The following is a 24584-nucleotide window of genomic DNA, read 5'->3' on the forward strand; positions in this document are numbered from 1 at the left end:
ACCTTTGTGTACTGGGAGCAGCAGTGGATGTAAATGATGGGTCTCCAGTCAAATTTCCACTAGGACTGTGGTCTCATTCTGGGATGAGTCAACCTGCTGTTCTTCTTGGGGGTGCTCTACATGACAGCAGTGGCAGACTGGAACACCCAGTGTGAGCATCCCCCACATGTGGTGCTTGGGGACGTGGTTCAGTGGGGGCTTGGCAGGGCTGGGGTAACCCATGGCTGGATTTGATGATCTTACAGGTCTTTTCCAACCTAAGCGGTTCTGTGAAAGAACCTTTGTTAACAGAACTGCACCTCTGACAGGAACAGGCCCATCTGTCGTTCTGTGCTTTGTTTTGTTTTGAACAAGAATTTCCTTTTCAGAAGCTTCATCTGGCAACTTTCTGCTTTCCTTTGACTTCAGTTTTCAAAATCCCATTGTCCTATGTGCTTTCAAGTTCAAAGTGTCCAGAAGTATCTGAGGGCATGTGTTGTTCCTCCAGGAAAAGTAGCTCTCTGCATGTGTGTCCTTCCAGGCCTTCTGCCTTATTCTTTTTATTTTGCCTCCCTCCCTGCAATTGTTAAAAAAAAGGCCCAAAAAACCCACTTGCCCTGAAAAGCTATGACTGCTCTGCCCTTGAACCTCTCTGCATCAGCCAGATCTGTGCTGGTGCCGACCCAGCTCTGTTTTCTCTAAATTTACACATCAAAACATCCATGATTCAAGCCAAGAGGAAATGGGTGGTGTGGCAGAGACTTGCTTTTTTTCTTTCTTTCCTTTCCTAGCAGACCCAGGCCCTGCCTTCCCACTCTTATAACAGGGAATAATGTGACCATTTCACTTTCTAATCTGACCTCTTTAAAATGCAGAAGCCCTGAAAATGCATCCAGATGTTCCCCGATGGCATGGGAGCTGAGCCTGGGGTTACCTGTGCAGTTCTCAGCTGAGGGTTGGAACAAAGTGATTTTTGCAGACTTTGTTCTTGGGACTAAATTTTCAGCAGAGCTTCGGGCTCCTCTCAGATTCCTTTAGTCTGGTAGCTCTGCACTGCTGGGTCAGGAAGCTGGTTAAGGGAGAGGCTGGCCTTGCTAGTGGAGCATGTTTTTGAAGGAACTGAGCTCTAGAAGTACCATCTTGTACAAGGTTTTAATACTCACAAGACTGTTTGCCTTGTTTGCCCCACAGTCCATCTCCTGATCTGTCCATAGACACAGAGAGGGGAAACATGTGTAACTGGGCTTTTAAACAGCGTCTTTAATCTCTTATTTTACAAGGAATTCTCGAGATGGTGAATGATGCTCATGAGTAATTGCTATCTTTGAGACTAAAATTCTTGTTTGTGTTGATTCCACTTTTAGAAACCTGGAATTATTTTCCCCATTGATACTGTATTCCCCACTGATATCCATTGAAATGGTTATCTCCATTTCAAATAGGAGAAAACTACCATTCTAAGCAATCTGCTTGTATTAAGTGTATGGTGGATGTTTTTTGGTGTTGTGATCAGCTTTGTATTTGTTCCTGTCCCGCTGCCTCTGTCACAGTTCATTTCCTGGGGCTTTGTTGTAGGTTTTACAAGCCATGGGGTATCCCACTGGTTTTGATGCAGATGCGGAGTGTGTGAGTTCTGATGAAAAATCAGATACCGAGGGTAAAAATGAAACTACGTCTTCAATCTCAAGCAATAATACTGGAAATTCCACAGCGGACACCTCTGCTACCCTAGAGGTGAGGATTGCCTGGAAGGTACAGAGAGATGTGGGCTTTGGGTTTTTGCTTTTTACTGGTTTTTTTTCCTGTTCTTCTACTTGTCAAGATATTAAAACATGAATTTCTTCAGTTGGGAGACACTTAATTTCCAGACAGTGTGTTATCATGGATAACTCAAATCACATACATGTTTAGTCCACTGAGAAATTTCCAGGGAAAGGGGGTGTTTTAAACCCAACTGCCCTGTTTGTAACCGTGGCTGAGAGCATTCCATTGCAGGCTGATCTGCTGGTGTGCTGAGATCTCAGCTTTACCTTCCTTGCTCTCCAGACAGTTACAGATATTTCTGCTGAAACACGTGACCCGGGGTATGAGACTCCTTCAGTCAGAGCTGGGCAGTGCCAGGCCGTAATTAGATGGAGCAGAGACGTGTGCAGGGTTGGGAAGGCCGGTCTGTCCTCTCCAAGATAAACCCTTCCCTTTCAAGGAACTTGACACCACGGCCCCACCTTCAGCTCTGCATTCTCTCAGGGTTGTAGTTCCAAGTTCAGGTTGTGCAGGCACCAGACCAGGCCATGAGGACACTGCCCTCGCCAACAAACGGCTGTGACTTCTTTGACACCATCATTTGTCCTCCTGCCCTTCTTCAGAGACTTCCCACGTGCTCTGCCAGCACAGCACATCTTGCTGCAGCCAAGGCAGTGTTACCTGGGATACAGGTCTGCACAGCTTTGGCCGCCTTTTGAAGAGATAAAGGCTCTAAAGTAACACCCTGAATGTCTCTCTAGGTAAGAACTCAGGGTCCCATACTCACAGCAAGTGGGAAAAACCCAGTGATGGAGCTCAATGAAAAGAGAAGAGGTCTCAAGTACGAGCTCATCTCTGAGACTGGGGGGAGCCACGACAAGCGCTTTGTGATGGAGGTGAGTGCAGCAGAGCTGCAGTTGGGGGGAGTTCATTACCATGGGTCAGAGCCCCTTCCTGCTGCAGTTCAGGGTATAGTGCAGGCAAGGATGTTGGTCTGTAAGGCATTGATGAAGATGAGGGAAGCCTCACGTGATTCCTGTCAAGGAAGGCTCCAGGGGATGGGCTAAATCCAGTAGCCAATAGATACTGCTCCTCTCTGAATTGCACTTGTGGTTTCCAGATTCCCAGTATATGGGATACACGGGTTCTCAGGATAACCCTGGTATCCTTTACCAGCTTCATATCTAGATGAATGGAAATTTGTCACATAAAACACAAGAGGATTTTTTCCTCCTCAGGTTCTCTGTGGGTGGCACCTCAGCCCAGTGGGTGCAGTATGGTATTCCCAGAGATCAATACTAGGCATAAACTCATGTCTCAATTTTCAGGTAGAAGTAGATGGGCAGAAGTTCAGAGGTGCAGGCCCAAACAAGAAGGTAGCAAAAGCAAGTGCTGCATTAGCAGCACTTGAAAAACTGTTTTCTGGGCCTAATGCAGCGAACAACAAGAAGAAGAAGATTCTTCCTCAGGTAAGAATTGTTACTTGCTTTTTGGACTGCTCTGTTATCCCAGCTCTGGATTGTTTTTTGATACAGGAGGCAACATTCTAGTAAAGTAAGGTTAACACAGGCCGCTGTTGTTGTGAGGTGGTTGTTTGTCTTCGGGGTGAAATCCTGGCCTGCTGCAGTGGGTTCAGGAGGGTAAGACAGAAGCCAAGACAGTGCTGTAGGTCGAGGAGAGGAAGCTTGTAAGGAGGTGGGAAAAGAGCAGGGAGGAGCAGCAGAGAGAGGGTCAGAAGCCAGTGGTGTTCAGTGCTGACCAAATGTGAGGTAAATAACGGGGTCTGGGTGAGGGAACTGCTGGGCTCTGCAGTCAGTGCCCAGGCAAGGGGCCTGCCATGTTCCTGTCAGTCACAGCCTCCAGCACAGACCGCTCCAGCCAGCCTGGCACATCTGGCATGTTAAAGAGCTCTCCGAAAGGGGTCATTTAATGCAGGTGGCCTTGTATTCCAGCAACACTTTCACTCTCTGAATTGCTATTTTTTGTCACTCTGGGCAGACTAAAGGGGTTGTCAATACAGCTGTTTCTGCAGCAGTCCAGGCTGTTCGAGGCAGAGGACGAGGTGCTTTAACACGAGGGGCATTTGTCGGGGCAGCTGCTGCTACTGGATACATAACACCAGGTAAGGCACCACACTCAGAGCTGATACTTTGCTGATTTTTGTCTGCCAGGGCATTCTTTTTCATGGGTGTCAGTCACCTGCGTAAGTGATTTCTTTAATCATCTGAGATGAAGCAGAAGGCAGAATTCATGGGGCTCTAAATAAATCAAAGAGATGGAAAGCTGGCAGTGCGTGTCCTTTAAAATGAGTGTACAACTTGAAGCTTGGTGTGCACGGAGCACAGTTATGGGCATAATGGCTTTCCTGGCTTTATTATTTTATGATTTGTCTTCTTCATAGTTCACTGCCATGGCACAATTCCCAAACTCTCTTCCTACCTAAGAACCTCCTGGATCATGTGCTGTTTAGCATTAGGAGTGGCCTTCCCAAGAAACCCTTGTGGACATGAAGTGGGCAGGCTCCAGAGTCCCTGAGCTCCCAGAAACTTTATAAATGAACTGCACCTGGAAGCATCTATCAGTAGCTTCTGTGGTGGCCAAAAATAAAGGAATTTCTGTTCATACTCTGGCTGATGTGGAGTCGTGCATTGTTCTGATAGCAGAAACTGCTTTGGAAGTCCAAAGGCTTCTCGTTCCCATTTCACATTTAACCAAGAAAAAGTTAACGAAACGGACACTTTCTCCTTCCCCTTACTTTTCAAAGTGCATTTTCTTTGTGACTCTACAACATGTAGATGACAGGGAAGGGAATCCAGACATTGTTTTCACTTAAGAACCACAGATTTGTAAGAATGAGATGCTGAAGATGCCTTAGTCAAAGCAAATCCAGTAGCTTCCAGAAAATAACACTTACATTTCCCATGCTCAGGTTTTCAGATTACAGCATGAGCACTAATTACACCCTCCAGCAGCTCAGTGTGCCAACAGCACAGCCCTGTTGTTTGGGAGCCTTCCTTCCTGGCACAGTCAGCAGCCTGCCGTCTTCATTGTTCCTGTATGGTCATGTCATTTTAAATATTAAAAACCAGTAATTCATTTTTAATGGCTGTTAACATTGTTTTTGGAACTGTCTGTCTGCCTGAGGAGTCATTTATGAGACACTTTAACCTGCCAGGGGCATGCTTCTTGCCAGTGTGGAATTACTCCAGAAATAAGTTTAATTTCCCAGTTGCTGCAGTTAAGCTTTTATTGGCCTTGGCCTTCACAGATTATTTTTCTCCATCCTCTATTCTTGTCAGAAATCTCTTGCTTTTTGTGATGACACAAGCAATCTCAACAGAAAAAACCCCTGTAGAGCCTCCATGAACCACTGAGCTGTAGTGACCAATGTTGGTGTAATCTCTGTTGCTTTTTGTCTCACTCCAGAGTCACACTTTGCTCTCTGAGGGAAAACGATCTTGCTCTGTTTATGTGGAGGTGTTCAGATCTCCTCTGTGGAACTTTGTCTGCTAGAAATGGCAGAGAAAGCAAAATTCACAGGAGCTTTACCACTGGGGATGTGGCATTTGTCACAGGCATCCAGCATTCCCCTCTTCATAATGGAAATTTAGGAAAATGACTGTTCTCTGCATAGACTGCACTTGTGTTTTAGGAAGCACATAAGCAAATATGGGATCTCTGGGTCATGCCAACTCTGTGCTCTGACAGTGCAGACTTGAGGGATTCAGCTGAAAAGAAAATGCTGAGGAAAGGAAATAGGGAATTTAACTCTCTGATGCTGAGGCTTGAGGCAGTCCCTGGGTAGCTTGTTCTTCAGGCCAATGCACAGGATGTTGGCGCTTTCCGCAGCATTTCCAGGTGTTGGTGTCTGTCTTTGCTGCAGTCCCCTGCAGGGTGCAGTGCAGCTGTGCCTGACCCCTGTCTGTGTTTCCCTGCAGGCTATGGAGCACCGTATGGGTACAGCACAGCGGCGCCAGCCTACGGTAGGTACACACTGTCAGTAACAGCCCGAGCCGGGGCACAACGGGGGGGGCTGTCCACGGGTGCCAGGGCCAGGAGAAACTCAGAGAGATCAAAGCTCTTAAACCATGACAAAACACTCTTATGCCATAACCTTGTGGTTCTTTTTTGGTTGGAGTAGCTTTTTGCCTCTGCTTTGCCTGGTCTGTGGAAGGACTGCTTGTTCTAATTGCCTGTTCCCTTTATACTGGAACCCAGTGGAAGTAGTTCCCTTACTTTTTACAGCCAACCCGTGCTCCATTCAAAGACTACCGAAGGGCCTATTTCAGCATCTCTGACCCACATTTAGCTAAGTGGCATTACAGTAACATTGGTGAAATGTTTGTCCCCGAGTGTAAGTGGCTTGTGGACAAATCTCCCTTAATGCTGTCAACTCTGTGAAGGCTATGGGCAAATACACCCCCACCCCCACAGGCTAAACCACCACTGCTTGGGACAACAGGATGGGTTTGGGTTGCTTGGACTGTTAGTGATCAGACTGAAGGCAGCCAGGACATGGTCATTTGCCACAATGCTTTTTACTATGAAACGTGTGATATTAGGCTGGCAAAGCACTGGTTTCATGGAGATTGTAGAATGAGCTGATGACCAGAGAGCTGTGATGGAAGGGTTTTTCTTAACTTGGCTTCTCCCTCCCCACTGGCTTGTTTGATGCTGGACTAACAATGCATTCCTCTAACTGGCCCTTTTGGTTACTTTGAATGAGGTTTATGTGGCAATGGGAGCAGAGCAGTTTGGAGTCAGTGATATGTCCTGGCACACACAACTGAGCCCCCCAGAACCAGTCCCAGCAGCCTGTCCCGTGGCAGGGACTGCTCACAGCCTGCTGCTCAAATGGCCAGCACTTTTCAAGGCCTGCACTTTTTCCTATGGGAAACTTTGGCTTTTTAGCATTTGCAGTGCTTATTCCTCCCAAATCTGTGTCACTTGGGCAATGCCAACTCCCCTGATACTATTATAAAAGTTTGGAATATTTTGAAATGTTGATTTCATGACTTTTACAGCAGTACAAGCTCTAAGAAGGGAAGAATGCTGCTGCTTTATGGAAAGTGTTTGTTTTGCCTGACTGGGACCAGCTGGTCCAATTCTGTACTGAAAGGGGATGGAGGATGGGCCCACAGGCCGCACTCAGTGTGGAATTCTCCCCTCAAAACTGGAGCAAACCTCTCCAGTTTTAGACCTGCTGACTGGCCACGTGCTCTGACAGAAGGGCAGCTGGCAGCAGGGCTGTCCCATGGAGTGTTGTCCTTTGTGGTGCATCACAGGAGGAACAGCTACATGTTTCCTCAGGGAAAAATGAAAGGAAATTTAGTTCAGGGTATGGATTTTTAAAAAATCCCCTTGGTTCTTTCCAAGCAACATTCTCAGAGGATAACCAGGATGAGTGGCATCTGCATGTCTGTATTTTTACAAGCAGTGACACGCTGTGACATGTGGAATCCTTTCCCTGCTGCAGACAGGAATGCAACTGTTACCAAATTTCCTTGCAGCTTTTCTTGCTTTTTTCATTCATTCCCTCTGTTTTGTGGGATTTTTCCTCTTTTTGCCTATTTTGGGAGCTGGATTTTAAGCACTTAGCTGTGTATATGTGACATACCACTGACTTCAAAGCGTTGTGGAATTGGATGCCCCCATTTTTCACATAAAGAGTTTCTGTTCTTAATGTCTTATGATTGTGATGCAAAGTTCTGGGATAATGCTTTTTGGCTGTAAGGTAAACATGTCTCTTTGCCTTTGTAAGCTGTTGCATGTTGGGAAACTTCACTTTGATCATCTGGTGCTCTGGAATACCTGCTGTTGCTGCTTTGTGATTTCTAAATGGATACATAGGTTAAATACTAGAATTTAAATAGGCAAGATTAAAACACCAAACAAACGTTTAATTGTGCAGAAGTTTGTGAGGCCACAAGAACTCTAAAATAATCATGAAATCAGGCAGATGTTAATCTTTCCAGATTTGCCACTTCAATACAGGAGAGGGAATGCAGAATAAGGAAGCAGATGCAGAATTTACTGTAGGTGCTTGATTTTTGGCTGACCTACCTGGATGCTGATCAAAACTGCTGAACAGTTTCCCTGTGAGTTGTATTTTATGCACAGCAGTGCCTGTCTAGAATATCTGCAGTTGCAACTGGCCTGTGAAATGAACTCAGAACGAGCTAGTAGAGATTAATTACCATAAAGGCCATGAAGTAGAGCTTCAAGTCCAAATACACACTCTGCTTTTGAGAATATCACTTCCTTTAATTTTACCAAACACCAGGACAAAAATAAAAGCAGACTTTAAGCCAACCATCTGTCTGAAATAGTGCAAAGTGGTGAAGTGTTACTGTTCACGGGACTCTGCACCCTGAAATCCCATTGACTGACTGATCTGGAAAAGGTTAATGAGAACACTACTGTAAGCTCTTATCTGACTTTCTTGGATTGCTGAACTTATTTGGAGTCCTCTCCCTTTCTTCTCTCTGTAGGTTTACCCAAGAGAATGGTTCTGTTACCAGTTATGAAATTCCCAACTTACCCCGTTCCCCACTACTCATTCTTTTAGCAAATGGCAGAAGCTAATTCCTATTGATTGAACAACACAGTACAGTACAGAATGTTAGAAGAAAAAAAGCCTTTTTATCCTGTTTTCTTTGAACACATACTTGAGCAAAGTCATTTGTAAAGAAACATCTTTTTCCTACTTTTTGATTTTAACAAAATGCAAATTTAGTTCTCTAAAACTTGAAAAAAATGTTCTGTGAAATGTTACCTCATTTTCAAATAACTTATACCAGCCTTCTGTTATAGGGAAGAACTAGAAGCTTAAATCTTACGTTTTAAATGAAGTATCCGATTATGTAAAATTAAATTTGTGAAGGATGTATAGAATATAAAACACTGATCACAAATAAACTGTTTTGTTGTAACACAAGAGTACTGCCTGTTTCCTAATGCAGTCACACAGACTCAGTTAATGACCTGTACTTGCTGTAGGGTTATTAAATGCAGGGCATAGTTCTTTAAAAAACAAAAATAAAAATTAAAAAAAAAAAAACAAAAACAAAAAACCACACGATAGAAACTTTACAGTTAACATTTAACTTTGTAAATATTATGGTGTGTAATAAACTTAGTAAAATCTGGGTTAAAATATTGTTTTATCTTATTTTTTATAGTTAAGCATCAGTACCTGAGTTTCCTTATAGATCAGCATACTGTAACTGTGACTTTAGACACAGTCTTAATTATCCAAGAAGACTTTTCACTCGTACACAAAATGCTGAAAAACAAACAAAACAAAGGGAATTAATCTTAGGCTGTCTCTGTATAAGGCTGCATTCTGTGAAACAAGTATTAAACAAAGGAAGTTCCCACAGAAGGATTTGTTATGCAGTTCCAGGGATACACCTTACACCCGTATTGCCCAGAGAAAGGACGACACTAATGTTACAATCAGGTTCTTCAGAGCTCAAAAGCTGCTTCTTTTCCTTTTTTTTTCTCTTTTTACCAAAAAAAAAGAGAAAAAAAAAAGAAAAAAAATTGCACTTGTTCTTGTGGCCTTCTTCACTTTTGAGATTGTCTGCCCACCCTTGATTTTCCATCCACCATTTCTACAGAAAGCATTTTAGTTGTCAATTGTGTATTAAACCAAAGGTTCTCCTTTTCCCCCTTGCATTTATAAGAATCTAAAGCAGCAACAAGGTCCCCATGAAAACTTGCTATTTAATTGTCCCAGTTCTTGTTGAGTGCTGCTGTGAAAAGTGACACACTTCAGCCATAGGCCAGTACTTTCTAAGAGTCGGTGCTCAAACCCAAAGAATCCTCTTTTCCATGAGGAGTGTGTGCACCTGTCTGAAATTCCAGGACAGGCCCCAGCTCCACGTTGGAGTCTCCATGGATTGTGGACTGCTGTGGGCTCTGATGAGGGATTCCAGTGGTCTTTATTAAGGTATCACCCCACGAATCAGCAGCGTTGTTGGTTGCACTCTCTCCTCAGCCCTCACCCGTTGCTTTTCCATAGGCTGGCTTTAGTTCCTGCTCTTCCAAAGATTTGCCTTTATCCCCTGTTCTCTAACAGACTCTGCTGCTGAGGCAGGGGGAGCTTTGTATGTGACAAGGGTGTAAAACCAGTACTTAAAGCAACGTAAAGTTCCTCCTCCCCCACACCCCCTTTAGAGGGAAAGAAATATTAGAAAAGCTGAATAAGGGGTGGCTTACAGAACAAGCTGCTTTCCTTGGAATTAACTGCAGCTGTTATTCTTAAGCTAAGTATTTGTGCTTAGGAATGTGTTTCCATTTCACTGGGTTTCCTTCTGCCGGAGCTCTCCTGCCCTTGGTGCTGGTGGTACTTTAATAAGACGTAGATTCCTGGCCAGGAGGGGTGAGCCTGGCGTGTCCCCCCGCGGCAGCGGGAGCAGAGCAGGGCCTGGGGATGGACCCAAATTGAGGTGCTCAGAAATCACTGATCTGGTTTGCTGGCCTATGGATGAAAGGAAGCCATCACGGAGCAGAAAAAGCATGGCTGATCAGAGCCCATTTTTGTTAATCAAATATTCATTAAAGGAATCTTTCCTCCACACACTTCCCCCCCTCCCCTCCTTTTGGAGTTCCCCTAATTGGCAACTGTTTGTAGTTTCTTTTTTTTTTTTTTTTCCTGAATCCCCAGCTTTGTAAAATTTCAAACAAAATATTCTGCGAACCAATTCTATACCATGAACATTCATAAGCCAAAAACTTGTTCTTATTTCAAAGACAAGAAGGGCGCTATGCTCTTTTCCAACATGATGGCAGTCATTTCAGACGATTTATAGAAGTCATTTTTTACTTTTTGTCATTTGTTGGGAGTTACTAACCACATTGTAAACTTGCCCCCTTGCTGCATATTTTACATTTCTCTGCTTTACTGAAAATATGAATGAGCTGTCAGTTCTTTGTTTAGAAAGTGGTAACCTTGGAAGTGTTAGATGTTTCAATACCTTCAAAGAATTCAAAGTGCCCATTTTACAATGAAAATTCCACTTGCAGCTGAAAGAGCAGAGAAATTTAAATGGAGCTTTAGCCTCAGCCAGTCTCAGCAATTAACGTGAGGTTTTTGCTTCTCTGCTCTTCTCCCACTGTAGGTGGTTTTTTCATTGACAGTCCCTATTGCCAGCCTCTCAGCATCGCACCTTTTATTATTCACTTGGGCCCTCAAGATTTCTTCTCTGACTTCTAGAACCATCAGGTTGTGTGGCTCCAAATGGCATTTTGTACATGTCTTAAAAGCAAGAAAAAACGTGGCTCGTTTTGAGGTTTCTCAACTTCAGACATGGAATCTGAGCTTTTTTCCTTTTTTTCTTTTTTTTTTTCTTTAAAGTGTTTTTCTCACTTCTTGAACTTTGCTCCATGTAACAAAAAGCAATACTTAGTCCAAGCCACAGTCCTCTCTTTGGGTACATAGCAATAGATGTGTATATACTTCTGGTTAATTCTTTACACTGAAAGGGAAAGATTGGTGTGTCGGGGGGGGAAAACCAACCACCAAACCAAGGCACAATCCGGGCCGAGTGCTGCTTCAAGCAGTGACATCTGCCTGGACTTCCACTCCTGAAGTCCCTCCGAATTTTAATACTCTGCTCTATTTGCATGTCTCCTATCCAAGTTGCTACAGCTGTGCAATGGTCCCTCCTGAAGCAGCAGTGCTTTGTACCATTGTGTATGTCAGCAGACATGAAATGTAGCAAAAAGGTAGAAGAAAAAAACAGAATATGTATTTTTTTCCAAAATATAACTAAATGATATCTTCTCTCTCTCTCTTCCCCACATCATTGATATGAGGCACAAAAAGGGTAGGCCTAAACTGGAAAGTCAAGTGGATTGCTTTTGTGTCTCTTAATAACCATCACCAAATGATAGGAAAACACAGTATTTGGGAAACATCCAGTTCAAAAAACTTTGCTGCTCTAAATTTACTGAGGTTTTTTCCTCTTGAATATTTGTATGTTGATACTTTGAGATTGTCAATCAGCAATAATTGAAAGGTGAATGTTTTTTTAAATGGTATTGGAACATCTATATGTTGCAGCTTAAGACTTCTAAGCAGTTTTCAGCAGGTTAATTCCACTTTATTCTCATTCTCTCCGGACCTTCATAGCCATATGCACTTGTATAAAATAAGCAGAAATGTAGTGACTGTAAGCTGAGATCCTGATATAAAAGGTAAGAGATTTTATTTTCAGCTTAAAGAATATTTTTATTGCTTTTTTTCTAAGAATCTCATATATCTGTGACAATCTTGTATATGGCGCGTTTTTATTATGTCTTGTTTAACTCGGTGTTTAAAGAGGTAATACATAGGTCTGAATCCCAACTTTGTATTTCTCAAGCCCAATTCAAATACCCCCAGTTAGAAAGAAAATATTACCTAACACTTTTAAGAAATTGTTTGGATTTATCAACAGACTGTTCTCCTTCAAATATTTTTCTCTTGTGTAGCATAGAAAGCTGTATTGATACTGCTCTGTCAGGCACTGCATTCCCTGCATCCCTGTGGATACCTCTGGGTAGGTACCAAAGCCAGGCTCTGAAGGCCACACCTTGGTTCTGGGGATGCGGGATGGGTGACACTAACGAACTGCTAACGAGAGAAATTATTTCCCTAAACTATTCAAGCTAAACTCCAAATTAAGAAGGAAAGACTTTGATGATATTACAGTTAAAATCTGCAGAGATCAAATTACATTAGGCCAAATTAATTCAGGAAGCAGCCAAGTTTGCTTCCCTCCCGCGGGTGCAGAGGAGGGGAGGAGGGCAGGCAGGCAGGGATTTATCTCTGCGTGAATCATTTGCTTAGCTGTGGTTTTCTACAGCTGGAAATCAGGATACAGCCATCCATAAATAATTGTTTTCAGTTCTGTAGTAAATGTTTTAACACATTTTACTTGGATTAAAATGGGTTTGGATTATGACCCATTGGTGCACATGATATGTGTAGTTTTAAAATACTATTTTTTTTATTTGCCTTTTAAACCTTGCTTTATGCAAAGTTGCATAGTACAGAACTGCAGAAGTGCAGTACTTGCAGAACTTGAAGTTGCTGGAAACAACTCTTTTTATATAAAAATGCTTAAAAAATAAAAAAGCAAAAGGGAGCAAGTTGGTGACGATGTAGCAGCATTTTAGGGTCTCGATTCAGTGATTAAAACATAAAAAAACCTGTGACTGATCACAGTTTATAACGGTATCGACCAGTCTTGGTACAGACTATCTGCATCAAAATTCAAGAGCAAATATAAACTGTGTTTGATTTTAATACTGAGCCATCAGATTCACTAAATGACTGTGTGTGTAGGTTATCCATAGCTCAGGACATGTGCACAGAATTACAGGCTGATAAAGAGCTGCTGCTCCTGTGGGCAGGAACCTGAGCTCGCAGGTGGCACCTGGGGAACTGGACTTGAGGAGCTGTTGCAGGGGCTGGCCCTGGCAGCACAAACCCCTTCACTGACACTTGCAGGACAGCTGATGAGCCATCAGAACGTCCTTCCTGCTCAGGGGTGCAGGTTTCCATCTGTTATCTTCCAGGTACAAACTCGGGGCTGGGTCTGACACTCCCTTAAAACTGGGCTCATTTTTCATCCCGCCCGGCCCAGCCGTGCTGATCCCAGAGCAGCAGCTGATCCCAGAGCAGCAGCTGCTGTGCCTCCTTCAGACAGGAGTTTAGATGCATTAAGGTGCATTATAATGAACTTCTCCTGAGTATTCCTTTCCTAACTGCTGTCAGCCTGACAAGCACTGTCCAGTTCAAGGACTGATAATAAACATCTTGCCGACTCTCATTTGATCTGCTTCTTCGTGGACTGTGCTTGGCAGGTTAATCCATCTGTGTTTCTTTCCATCAGAATTGCTGTGACTGTGAATTTCCCTGTTTTTCTGCCATCATCCTTTTAACTCTTGCAATCCTAAGTATTCCACTCTCCTGCTGTTTTTTTTTTAATTCTTTGTTGGATCTTTTTTCTCTAAATTTCTCTAAAACACCGTTGTTTGTAATGCAGTACTTATGTCTGAAATATCCCCTTGCCTTTGCTGCCTCCCTTCACAGTTGGAGAGAACCTTCTCCTGACATGTGAAACAGGGTACTTAAGACTCCTGAATCCTGGGTTCTGCAGCCACTTGGAATCAGAGATCAGACCCAAGAGTGCAGGATTGCCTGGGAACCCCTCTCATTGATGTGGAACTTGAGCAAAATAGCCCCATGTGTTGAAGGGTCACAGAGTAGGCTTGTAAGTGCCTCCTAATGCTCTGGCATTTGAGAGAGCAGCCAAATTCTGTCAGTAGGTTTTAACCTAACTGAAGTATCAGGCTATTATCTGATGAGTAATTTGGGTAACATCTGCTTCATCAGTGTTGCAACAAGCACTGTTGTGCCAAGGCAGACCTAGAAACTCTTTTTTGCACAATGCTTGTGGGTTTCCTCTGAAAAGCCTCCTCAGAGCAGCGTGGTGTGAAGTGCCTCTGCTGTGAGGTTGGAGGTCTGCATTAGGGCTCCTGAGCTTTGTACTTCTGCGTGTGCCCAGCAGCCAAACACGTACCCCTGGTCCCATGTGCTCTGTGCAGCTGCCAGGATCGCTGCCCATTCCACAGCACCTTCCCAGGGAAGCACAAATGTTATTTCACAGTTTGAATTTCTGGTTCATGGAAAAGAATTCTGAAGAAGTTCCTTTCAATTAGTACATCTATAAATAGGAGAGCAGGGAAAGTCTGTGCCTGTACACTACCCACCTCAACGCTAGTTTTAGCTAACCAGATGATCGTGTGTATTTTGGGAGATGGTGTCTGGCACTTAAAGGATTAAAAGAAGCCGGAGATTTACAATAAGGAACTGACCTGTTTGATGTGTTATCTGTACTGGAGGTGAATGGCACTGCTATTGTCTTTGGAGTAACATCTGTGAGCTTTTGGGGGTCTGCTTCAGTCCTACTTTGCCAGCCACAGGAGATTCCTCCAGCCACGTTCTACCTAGAGCAGGTTTTAGAGTAACCAGACTGGTTTGGAGGGCTTGGCTGGCTCAAAGCATGGGCTGTGATGCTTCCTGCCATAGTGTCCTCCCTCTGCCAGTGCTTGCTGTCTTCCCTAAGCACACATTCAGGACTTGGAACATGGTGACCTTATTCCTGGGCGTGGTGCCAGGTGGATGGAGGGAGGCCAGGCCATGCTCATGAAGGGAATGTGGAACACGCGGCCTCGGTTGCCCAAGCAATTTCTGTTGGACACAGTGCCCAATCCAACCCTCACAAAGGCAATTTAGTGCCTGGGTAGGTGGTTCCTAATCTGTCTAATTTGCTGTCATGTAGCCAGTGTGAGCTAATTAGATGATTCAGCAATTGTCATGGCTCCCATTTAATGTGCTGTAAATGCTGCTCCCACAACTTTTTCTGCTGTTAAATACCTTTGCTTCTGTACTCTGTCCTCCTGCCCTGCCCTTTCTGATCACCTTCTAGTATCCCAGTAAATAGCTGATTCTCTCAAATGATGCAACTGTTACACAGAAGTGTCTAGATTCTTAAAAACTTTTAACCAGACTATGAAGCACTTCAAAGAAACTAGTTTTGCTACAAATATTTCAACTTATTCATGTGCCAGGGGACTATTTCTACTCATTTACAAAGATCTGAAAACTAGTCCAGGATCTCTGATCTCTGGAGACAAGGATTCTTTCTTTGAGAACACTTGCCTTCTAGTAGGAAAAAAAGATTTAAAGTGTGTCATACTCAATAGAAGACTGTGCCCTAAAGGCCCTGAAAGAACTTAATTGGGAAAAAGTGCACAAATCTAAAATTGAGGCTTTTTGCTTTCATTGAGCTACTGAGAATAATTTCCCTGACAACAAGTTCCTCAGATTATTAGGAAGTAGAAAATGCAGGAGGAGGTGCATGGAGATTTTTTCAGCTAGTCTAGGAAAAAAAAATCTCCTATTTGTTGGCTGTTCAGCTATGGAACATCAAACTCTTGTCATTTCTTAATCTCCACAATAGCAATAAATGTGAGCAGCTTTAACGTGCCATCCCTGATCCAGTCCCAGCAACGCCCCAGGAGAGTGAGCCTGGCAGTGCCTGTCTTTTCAGTCACCAATTCCCTGAAATGAAGTGTCCCTTGCTTCATTTGTAATTCTGCATCTGCACTTCTGAGAGCCAGTCTAGAGGTGGGATTCGTGAACACCTCTCCAGGTCTGTACAGATGAAGAGCAGGCAGACAAGACAGTACTTCAGTCTTTACTCAGACAAAATGGCAGGTTTCCCTCTCCTCTTGTGCTTGGTGTGCCAAGATATGCTCACTCGGTATTAGAACTTCTCGCCTTTAGCTAAATTCTCAGTAGACAGCTGCCTGTTACTTAATCAAGGGAAAACTATGTCCCAGCTTCCCTGAGTTCCAAGTCACAGAAGCAGCTTACAAAAACAGCTCCTATTTCCGGTGGCTCTGGGAAACAGCACAAGAACTCTGCGGCTGCAGATTCCTTTGGATACATGATGAGATGTGTAAACATGAAGTTCAGACTGTTGTTCTCAGTCGTGAAGCTGCCTAAGACCTCCCCTCTCTGGCATCAAAAGAATGAAAATGAGCTCTGTGCTGGGCTCACTGAGGAGCTCTGTTAGGAAGGACTGCTCTGTCTCAAAAAACAGTAACTCGGCTCCAGTGTTCAGCACACAGACCCTCTCGGGCTTCCTGCTGAATAATCTAGTGAAAAATGAGACACTTCATTGACTTGTTTAAAGCAAAGCAAAGAGACAGTGTAGTTGAATCTGCTGTCTATACAACAGGAGACAGCTTGTCTAAGGGCTCGTCGGGTTCATTCCACTCTCAGAGGAAATTCTGCTCAAGTCATTGTAGAGCAATTCACGGGAGAAACTGGGCACAGAAGTCCTGGGCCTGTGGACCATGGCAGCAGGTTCCCCTGCCCTTTCTTTGCAACATAAACCACATAAGCCAGTAGTGAAGTATTTGGCATTAAAAGAATTGTTACCATGAAGCTGTTTCATTACTTAACTCCAGAGTTATGTCTCCTTAGCTTTATTTGTGTCATCTAAATCCACACTTATTTATGTCCACGTATCCTACAGCTCCTGACACATCTTTCTTCTTCCCATCCTGCTCACAATAATGGGACTGATTCACTTGTTGGTTTGTAACTGTGTGAGATAACATAAAAGCACAAGTAGGACACATCTGCCTGTTCCTCTCTCCGGGATCTCTTAGGAGGAAGGGTGCTCTTTCTGCCAGGCCTGTCTGATGCTGTGCAGGCAAGGCAGTGCTCCACTGTGAGTGGTAGGAGTTAGGTAAGAGAAAAGGTCATCACACAGTAAGATTTAAATAAAGTGGGGTTTTTCTCCAATTCCTGTGACTGCATGAAACATTCAGACCATGTGTTTTACCTTGATTTTTAAGAGGAGCTGAATGTCCAAAAGTGGTGTGTGGGGATGTGCAGTTCTAAAGCAGATCTCTGAATTTAGATGTTGTTTTATCTTGTATTTGGTGCCTTAACTCTGTACAATTTAAGGTCATATATACTATACCACAGGTAGTTTAGTAGTAATACTTGAAAAGAACCCATCAAGCCTAGTCTATAGAAACTCTTGCACAGACTGAAGCCTTCTCAGGGGGAGAGTACTCTTCCATGTTTAATTAATAATCTACCGATAAATTAGAGTTGTAAGAATGTAAGAGCATATAAAAATTTTAACCACAGAGACTGAATTTATCTGATTTCTAACTTCAAAGATTTGGGGCAATAAGATAATTAAAGCTACAGTCTCTTTTATGCTGTGTAAGTAAACAACAGCAAAATGTTTTCTCACCAGCCTGAAGTGCATGTTTGTGAAAACCTCTGGACTGTTATCTCTACTAGAACAAATAACACTTAATTTTAAAAGGCATTAATTGAATGTAACTGGCTATCCTTCACTCATTAGTACAGGGGAGCTGGAATGAGTAAGAGTCGCAATTCACTTTTAACTGATTAAACTTAAGCCTCATTCCTGCCCCTTACCTGGATCTAGAAGCTCCAGCTGCCTTGTGCTGCTCTGCAGTTCCTGAGGTGTAGTGCAGCCCCTGCTCGAACACACCATTTCTGAACACATCTGGTCCTGGCAGGACGGACTGCGGCGAGAGAGAGAGAGACACGGAAGTAGAACGTCTTTCTCCAGTCTCAGGTAGAGCATCCTAGATAGGAAGTTGGAGGGAAAGTTGCACTGGCTTTTCCAAGTCCATTAAGAGTCTGTGGTTTATGTCTGCTGTGGAAAACCAGCAGCTTTAGTGTTCTAAAGGCAGGGGCAGATGGTATTGCTTTTTCAACAGTTAGTAAGAAATAAGAGGTTTAAGCTATCCAGACAGCTAAAAGCTGACAGTGATGTTGCTACAGGAGAATAATTTTTTTTTCTGTTCAGAAATGAGTCCAGGATTGCAGGTTTTCCAGAGGAGGAACACGAGAAATCCAATCATCAAATTCTTTTTCCTGATGCAACCCCACCCAAAATAAGGAGGCAGCTGCAGGCAGTGTATAGAGCATGCAACTGAATTTTGGGAGGGAAAGGAATAATAGTAATTTCCCCCTAAAGGAATACTAGTTAGTTATTTCTAGAGTGCCCAGAGTATTCTAGACAAGCTGCCTTTACAAAAAGGAGCAAGGCAACAAGGGAGAGCAGACACTACTCCCACAACTACCTGCTGTAATGTACCAGGTCACCAATATTGGTGTAACTAGTTATGACAAAGTAGGTTCATCTTACCAGCAAAACGTATTTTGACATTCTATCCACTTCTATTTTTTAAGCTAAAGGGGAGTTAATCATAGCACTCATCTGTTTCGAAGGGAGTAGAGCAGAAGGTAAGTTTTAACTTCATACTTCGAAGCTGCTATGAATAGATAAACAGTGTTCCATGGAAACAACCTGATATACTTCTTTATTTTCTTTGTGCTCCATTTCTGTGTTCTTGGAAAAGCACAAGCTTGTGTAAGCATAATCAATACAAAGTTACTCAGGGTACTGCATCATCCCAGCAGTGGACACTAACCACATCTTAAGTCAACAGGCACATATAAATCAAGCTTAATTAAGAGGAACAGGACATCTTGGCGAGTTTTGTTTTACTGCTGGCACTGCTACAATTTACTGATCTATGCATACTGAAATGTGTGTATTGCTGCACTCCCAACAGAACTGAGGGAGTTCTGTAAGGGCGTCCTGTAAACTCACAGAGTCAGTGTAGGAGAGGCAGTATTTATTCTTCTTTCATTATTTCCACAAAGAACTGTTTCTGAGCAGATGGAAAGTGATACTGCTCAAAGGAGAGTAATGGTGGGCTGGAGAACAGCATTCAGAGCAGTACAGCTTTTGAAGAGTTAGTGATCATATGAATTTAATTATGAAAATTCTGATTTGCTGTACAGATTATTTCCTGTGTTTTCAAATTCATATCACTGCTTCCCTGCTCAAAAATAACAGGATAAAGACAAGTGTAGTTTTCTAATAACATCTATCACATGGAAATCCACATCCACTGGAGGAAAAGGGAGGCTGTACTGCAGGGAGCATGTTCAACTACAGAGCCATTCTCTGGGCAATGCTGCATAATTTAGGAGTGGGTAAACACGCCTTCAGGGACAACATGACACACAGCAGATGGTTAAAACAAAAAAAATCACAGAAAAAAGCCTCAAAGCTTTGTCCAGTCATACATTCAGTGTTCCCTGCCAAAGGGACAGGTACATTCACAGGCGCTTAGTGAGTTATGTGTCAGGCATCACAAAGGTCCTTAAGGACAAACATTTTGGAGCCAGTCTCCTTTTGGACAGAAAAGGGAGGAAGTTGACTCTGTCTTCCAGTTCCAAGGTGCAGTGTCTTATTTCTAATCCTAACCCTAAGTCAATATTTATTGATCCAACTGACTAAGCTTTTTAGGCCGACCAGCTCTCTGCGAAGCAATTCTGTTCTCTTGAGCCTCTGCAGGGGCCAGTAACTGGTGCTTAACTACTGCTTCCACTGCGGAATGTCACCGTCCTCCGGCTGCCCCAGAGCCAGGCTGGGACACTTGCACTTCTCAGAGAGCAACACTGCTGGGGTGGGGGCTCTCAAAAGCACTGAAGTACTACAGCAGAGCAAGTCCCAGTGGGCTGTGTGCTTTTTAAAGTCCTGTCTAGCTCTCAGTGACAAAGTTGAGCATGAAACCTGCGCTGCCAAAGTACCAGCCCCTTGCTGAGGAGGACATCGATGGGAAGCAGGCTTGGAAGTGGAGATTTTGAGGAAAGGCTGTCCTTTTCCAAATCCAATCATAGGCTTTTTTTTTTTTTAATGGTTGAGCTTTCACCCACCAAAAGTCACCATCAATCCAATCAATTAAAATTGCTGCTAATTTGGGTTAAAATATCGTCACCTTTGTATAACCCAAACCACCACCATCCATCCATCTAAATAATTCCTAAGCAAAGACTCCTCAGGAGGCAGAGCCCTTCTGACAGGAAATCTGGCAGTGCAGTATGATGTGACTTCTCTGATGACAATTCCTTCTCCAAGACAATGAAAAGACAGAGGCAGTGCTTTGGGGCAGTGTTTCATGCTCAGCAAGTTTGTAGAGAGAAGGAATGCAATTCTATAAATCACTTGTACTGTATTTCTGTTTCTAGACTTGAATGAATTTCACTTTTCCTTTGTGGGTCAGCATAGTAAACGTTAAAGAAAAGCTCTATTTTTCTAAATCTCTTTCACCAATAAAGGTCTGACCTGCAGCCAACAGATGGATTTATTTATCCATAGAGGATGGAGTGTTTATTTTTACACTAAGATTGGATATGGATTGAATACAAAGAAGTATGACCTTTAAACTATCTAAACCTTAAGTACTATGAATGAATTCCACAAATGAGTAATATGGTAGACAATTCAATCTTTCTTCCCAATAAATCTCTATCAAAAGAAGTTACCCAGAATTGAACTTCCAAACGAAGTACAAGAGATCCTTGTGGTCTAATTACAGACCACTTTGAAAATCCTTCAGTTTTCTCCCAATTTGTAATCAGTAAAGAACAATGATGACTGAACTATCCCTGACTATACTCTAAATAAAGAAATTTCAAATAAAGTAATTTGGCAACAACCGTAGCTATTTATAGCATTAAAAATGTGATCTGAACATCCAAATCTTCTTAATTTGGAAGCAGTTGAGTGGGAAGAAAAATAACTGCACACTGAATTTTAAATTGAGCTGTCTCTACTCACTAGCCAAAAAAGCCTGCAAATGTCAAGGGAATGCTCTCTGTACATTCAGCTGCTTCCTCCCGTGCTGCTGTACCGTCCACTCGGCTTCATTCGGCTTCTGTGCCGTGGTTTGTCCGCCACCACTGTTCCTGACTGTACACAACAGATCTGCACTGTAACCTCGGGTCATTTGCCACTGATTGTAACCCAGTGCTACAGACTTCTCTGTACAGAAACCCAGAACCATGTCCCATTGCTTCCAATAGCTCCAATAAAGGCTTATCTCTGCAAACAGGAATCACGGCCTAATGATTGGGTTGGGGGGTTGGTTACAGAGAGGGAACTGGCTTTAAGGGATTTCTGAAGCCTGGGAAGCCAAACCACAGAGATCCACGAACCTGAGTCTGAGTCAGGTAACAGGCTCAGCAGAAAGGGGAGACAGGCTTCTGAAGGCTGCAGTGTTAGCAGAGATGGAGATGTCAACAGAAGGCACATTTATGCTGGACCAAGCAGAATGCATTCCTTCACAGAGGGGAGAGTGAACAGAGCACACAGGACTGCAACTGTGCAAGGGCTGCTGCACACAACTACCTCTGGGGTTTGCCTTGGAAGCAGTTACAGAAAAGCCAGAGAAGGCTGTGATGAGATTAGCCAGGAAGGGAAAAAAACTGGGCAATTCCTAGCATTTAGCTAATTAGAAACACTGGATGTCTATTTTCTAAAAAGATGAATTCCCTGTACAAAGAACAAGTAAGGTTCTCTCAAACTTAAGTATGTCCAAGTGTCTAGAGTTACAGAACCCAGTTTTACTCTTGAAGGGAAGCTAGAGAAGACATTTAACATATACTCTTACTGTTCTTAGAAGTGTTTTTACCAGTCTTGAAATGCTGAATTAAAGTCTGAGTGAAGAGGTCATTAATAAAATTTAGAAGAGATCAAACTTAAGGATTAAAAAGTGTTGTAAGCTGACTATAACAGAGAATGCTTTTAATAAAATGAGATGTATGAAATCCCACAGCTCAGCATACATGATGACTGGCCCAGGACTCGGTGTGAGACTCTCCCTCGACAGGACAGTGTGCAGCCAGCCCAGTTTCCTGGTGTGCTGCAAACAAGTCAGTTATGCACAAAGAACTGAGAGACCAACACATCTCTTAAAATTCAGAGCTGTATCAAATATTTAGCAAGTAAGATCCACAAAGAATTGAACAGGCAGTTAAGAAAACATCATTAACACTTGGCTGAAACTGAAGTTTTACCTTCTGTATCAGCATAATGCCAACCTATGCACATGCCTACTGTCAGCTGGTTTACCAAGAGGCCATTCCAAAAGCTCCCTTGGGATTATCATCTCGGAGGTGCTGAGAAGGCCAACAGCTCTTCAGCAGCAGCCTGGCAACTGCTGGTCAGTGGAACGAGCTGGGCCCACTCCAGGAGCTGGCGGGCATTCTGTGGCCTGGCAGGAATGGAAGAGGGGCTGACAAGGGAGTGATGCCCAGGAGGAGTCACACAATACTGGGGCTGGATTGATAAAGGAGGTTGGCACATCCTTCTTTGTTCTCTGTGAAAATGCCTGACATCTCCCACAGCTTTACTCCTGCCCTGCTGTAGCTAAGCTCAGTTTGCCCAGGCAGTGACAGGGTGTCTTGCTTGGGAGAACAGGGAAACTGTGAGCTGTGGCTCAACCTTCCCTCATCCCTTCAAACCAACATATACCCACGTCCATCTACTTTCTCTGGGTAACCTGCGGTGCCTCTCACTAGGAATCTGCCTGCACATGAACGCACACAGTGAAATCTGCAGCAGAAAGCTCCTTCAGCATTTTCAGGCCCTCCCCAACACTGCTTGACCACTCCAACCCCGTCCCTTGCCGGCAGGGCACTGAAGGGATCCATGCAGAAGGAACCATCTGCTTAACAAGCAGGATGCCCAGTTTACCTTGCTGCAATCAACATCACCTTGGAAAAGTGATTACACAGGAAGCAGGAAAAAAATATTTATTGACAGATGTCTAAGTAACAAGCCAGCTTGTAACTTCCATGTGCAAAGAACTGCTGCATCTATAAACCTGCCCAAAACAGCATCCCTCTTTCTGCCAGAAGAGAAGTGACACCTCACTTAATCGCTCACAACATTGTGCTGACTTTGGGGGTTTCCTGCAGGATTGAGTTCCAGCAAGTCAGCTAGAAAGAGTTCTTTTCTTTCCCATTTGCTAAGCTGTAAATTATCCTTCTCTTTTGGGACCCCAATCCTTGGTACAATCAACTGAGAGTAACTGGAGCTGCCACTGCTTTCAGGGCCCTAAATTCATCTTCACTTTGGGCTATATGTTCCAGCACAGTTATTTGCAAAGCTGTAAAAGGCCTGAGTGTATTCTTGTTACAGTTACAACAAAAGGCCTTTTCTGCTCTAGGCACCAACATGGGGCAAAAACCTAAAAAGGCCTCTGGATCTCAAAAAAAAGATCACGTACCCTGCACAAATAACACTTTCCTCATCCCCTTGGTGGCACACACCAAAGGTGGCATTTCCTGCTCACAGTAAAGGCAGGCTCAGCTCTCTGCTGGTTATGATTTATTCAAAGAGTTGGGTTTTTTTTTTTTAAATCTGCGTAACTTTGGATTACAGTAGAAGAGGGAAGGCTAAACCAGGGCAAGATGACAAACTACAGCTCAGTAAATCCAATTATGTTGCCCTGCAAAGCAGTTCCACACAAACTCCTATACTGCCAATACTGCAAGTCTTGAGGCAGCCACAGGATTCCTGCATCCAGTGCAAAGCAGACACATGGACAGGGGGCTGAGCTGCACAGGTCACTTACCCTGGGTTTAATGAACAATGTTATTTTGAGAAAGATGCTGTTACACGTTGAAACTGTTCTCACTGAGATCAAATGAATGATGACCTGAATAGAATTTAGAACTTGCCAGTTATACTAATTAGTGGCCTCCTCACTCTGTCCTAACCACAGAAACGACCAGCACCTGTAAATTCTAAAGACATTCAGAGTCCAGGCTGCTGAGGAAGTGGTGTCCTCTGAAACCAGGCTATTCCTGCAGTTCTGAGGCTGGGGGCACCCAGGAGCTCTAGTTTGCTGTTCGTGTCTGCAGCAGCAGCCACGGCATCCATAATTCACAGCAGTCTGCACAGGCTCCCACAGCCCCTCTGGCTGTGGGTTTGCACTGTACCACACTAAAATCACCTCAGGGAGACGCACAGTTGTCATCACACAGAAACACCATCCTTCCCCCTCCGTGCTAGACAAGATCTTGTTCCACGAGTGATTCCCTGGGGGATTATGCAGCAGTCCTACCATGCCCTGGGTAAGCAGAGAGCTCAGATACACATTGCTCTGTAAGTCACCAGCCTTCATCCTCCTCCTCTTTCCCACCCATTCTCTCTGGTGTGTATTAAATAACTGTAAAACCACTTCTTTAAATGAGCATAAACATTCAGGACACAGAAGGCATTAAGTTGCTTCCCTTTTTTCTTGCCAGCCAAGAACTGTGCCAAAACCACGTTGGTTTGCTGGGGTGTTCTTCAAAGAACTGCTAAACCCCCTTTGCTTACGCCGTGACAGCTGACAGTGGCACAGCACTGTCTCATCTCAGAGAGTCCTTCACTACCTTT

The 24584-nt window shown here is 43.6% G+C and overlaps 1 protein-coding gene and 1 long non-coding RNA gene across 12 annotated transcripts in view; one reads left to right on the plus strand and one right to left on the minus strand.

The window, feature by feature from the left end:
- STRBP (spermatid perinuclear RNA binding protein) overlaps positions 1-21252 on the plus strand; it is a 59320-nt gene extending 38068 nt beyond the window's left edge. For 3 of the 11 annotated variants that reach the window (XM_032708625.1, XM_032708619.1, XM_032708620.1), the window contains 6 exons: positions 1555-1713; positions 2484-2618; positions 3051-3191; positions 3721-3844; positions 5661-5705; positions 20979-21252. In XM_032708625.1, the coding sequence (XP_032564516.1) occupies positions 1555-1713; positions 2484-2618; positions 3051-3191; positions 3721-3844; positions 5661-5705; positions 20979-21133 (759 nt within the window). In that variant the 3' untranslated portion in view covers positions 21134-21252. Of the gene's footprint in view, positions 1-1554; positions 1714-2483; positions 2619-3050; positions 3192-3720; positions 3845-4123; positions 4407-5660; positions 5706-8213; positions 8662-10847; positions 11926-12201 lie in introns of those variants that run through there. The other 8 variants (XM_032708623.1, XM_032708624.1, XM_032708628.1 and 5 more) reach the window with 7 other exon arrangements.
- Positions 1-24584, minus strand: part of LOC116797249 — a 63720-nt gene that overhangs the window by 36757 nt on the left and 2379 nt on the right. The window contains exons 2-3 of the long non-coding RNA XR_004360600.1: positions 17750-17859; positions 8918-9007 (exon numbers count right to left, since the gene is read on the minus strand). This is a non-coding gene — a long non-coding RNA (uncharacterized LOC116797249). The remainder of the gene's footprint in view (positions 1-8917; positions 9008-17749; positions 17860-24584) is intronic.

This window comes from Chiroxiphia lanceolata, chromosome 21, assembly GCF_009829145.1.
Source record: "Chiroxiphia lanceolata isolate bChiLan1 chromosome 21, bChiLan1.pri, whole genome shotgun sequence".
NCBI classification, from domain to species: domain Eukaryota; kingdom Metazoa; phylum Chordata; class Aves; order Passeriformes; family Pipridae; genus Chiroxiphia; species Chiroxiphia lanceolata.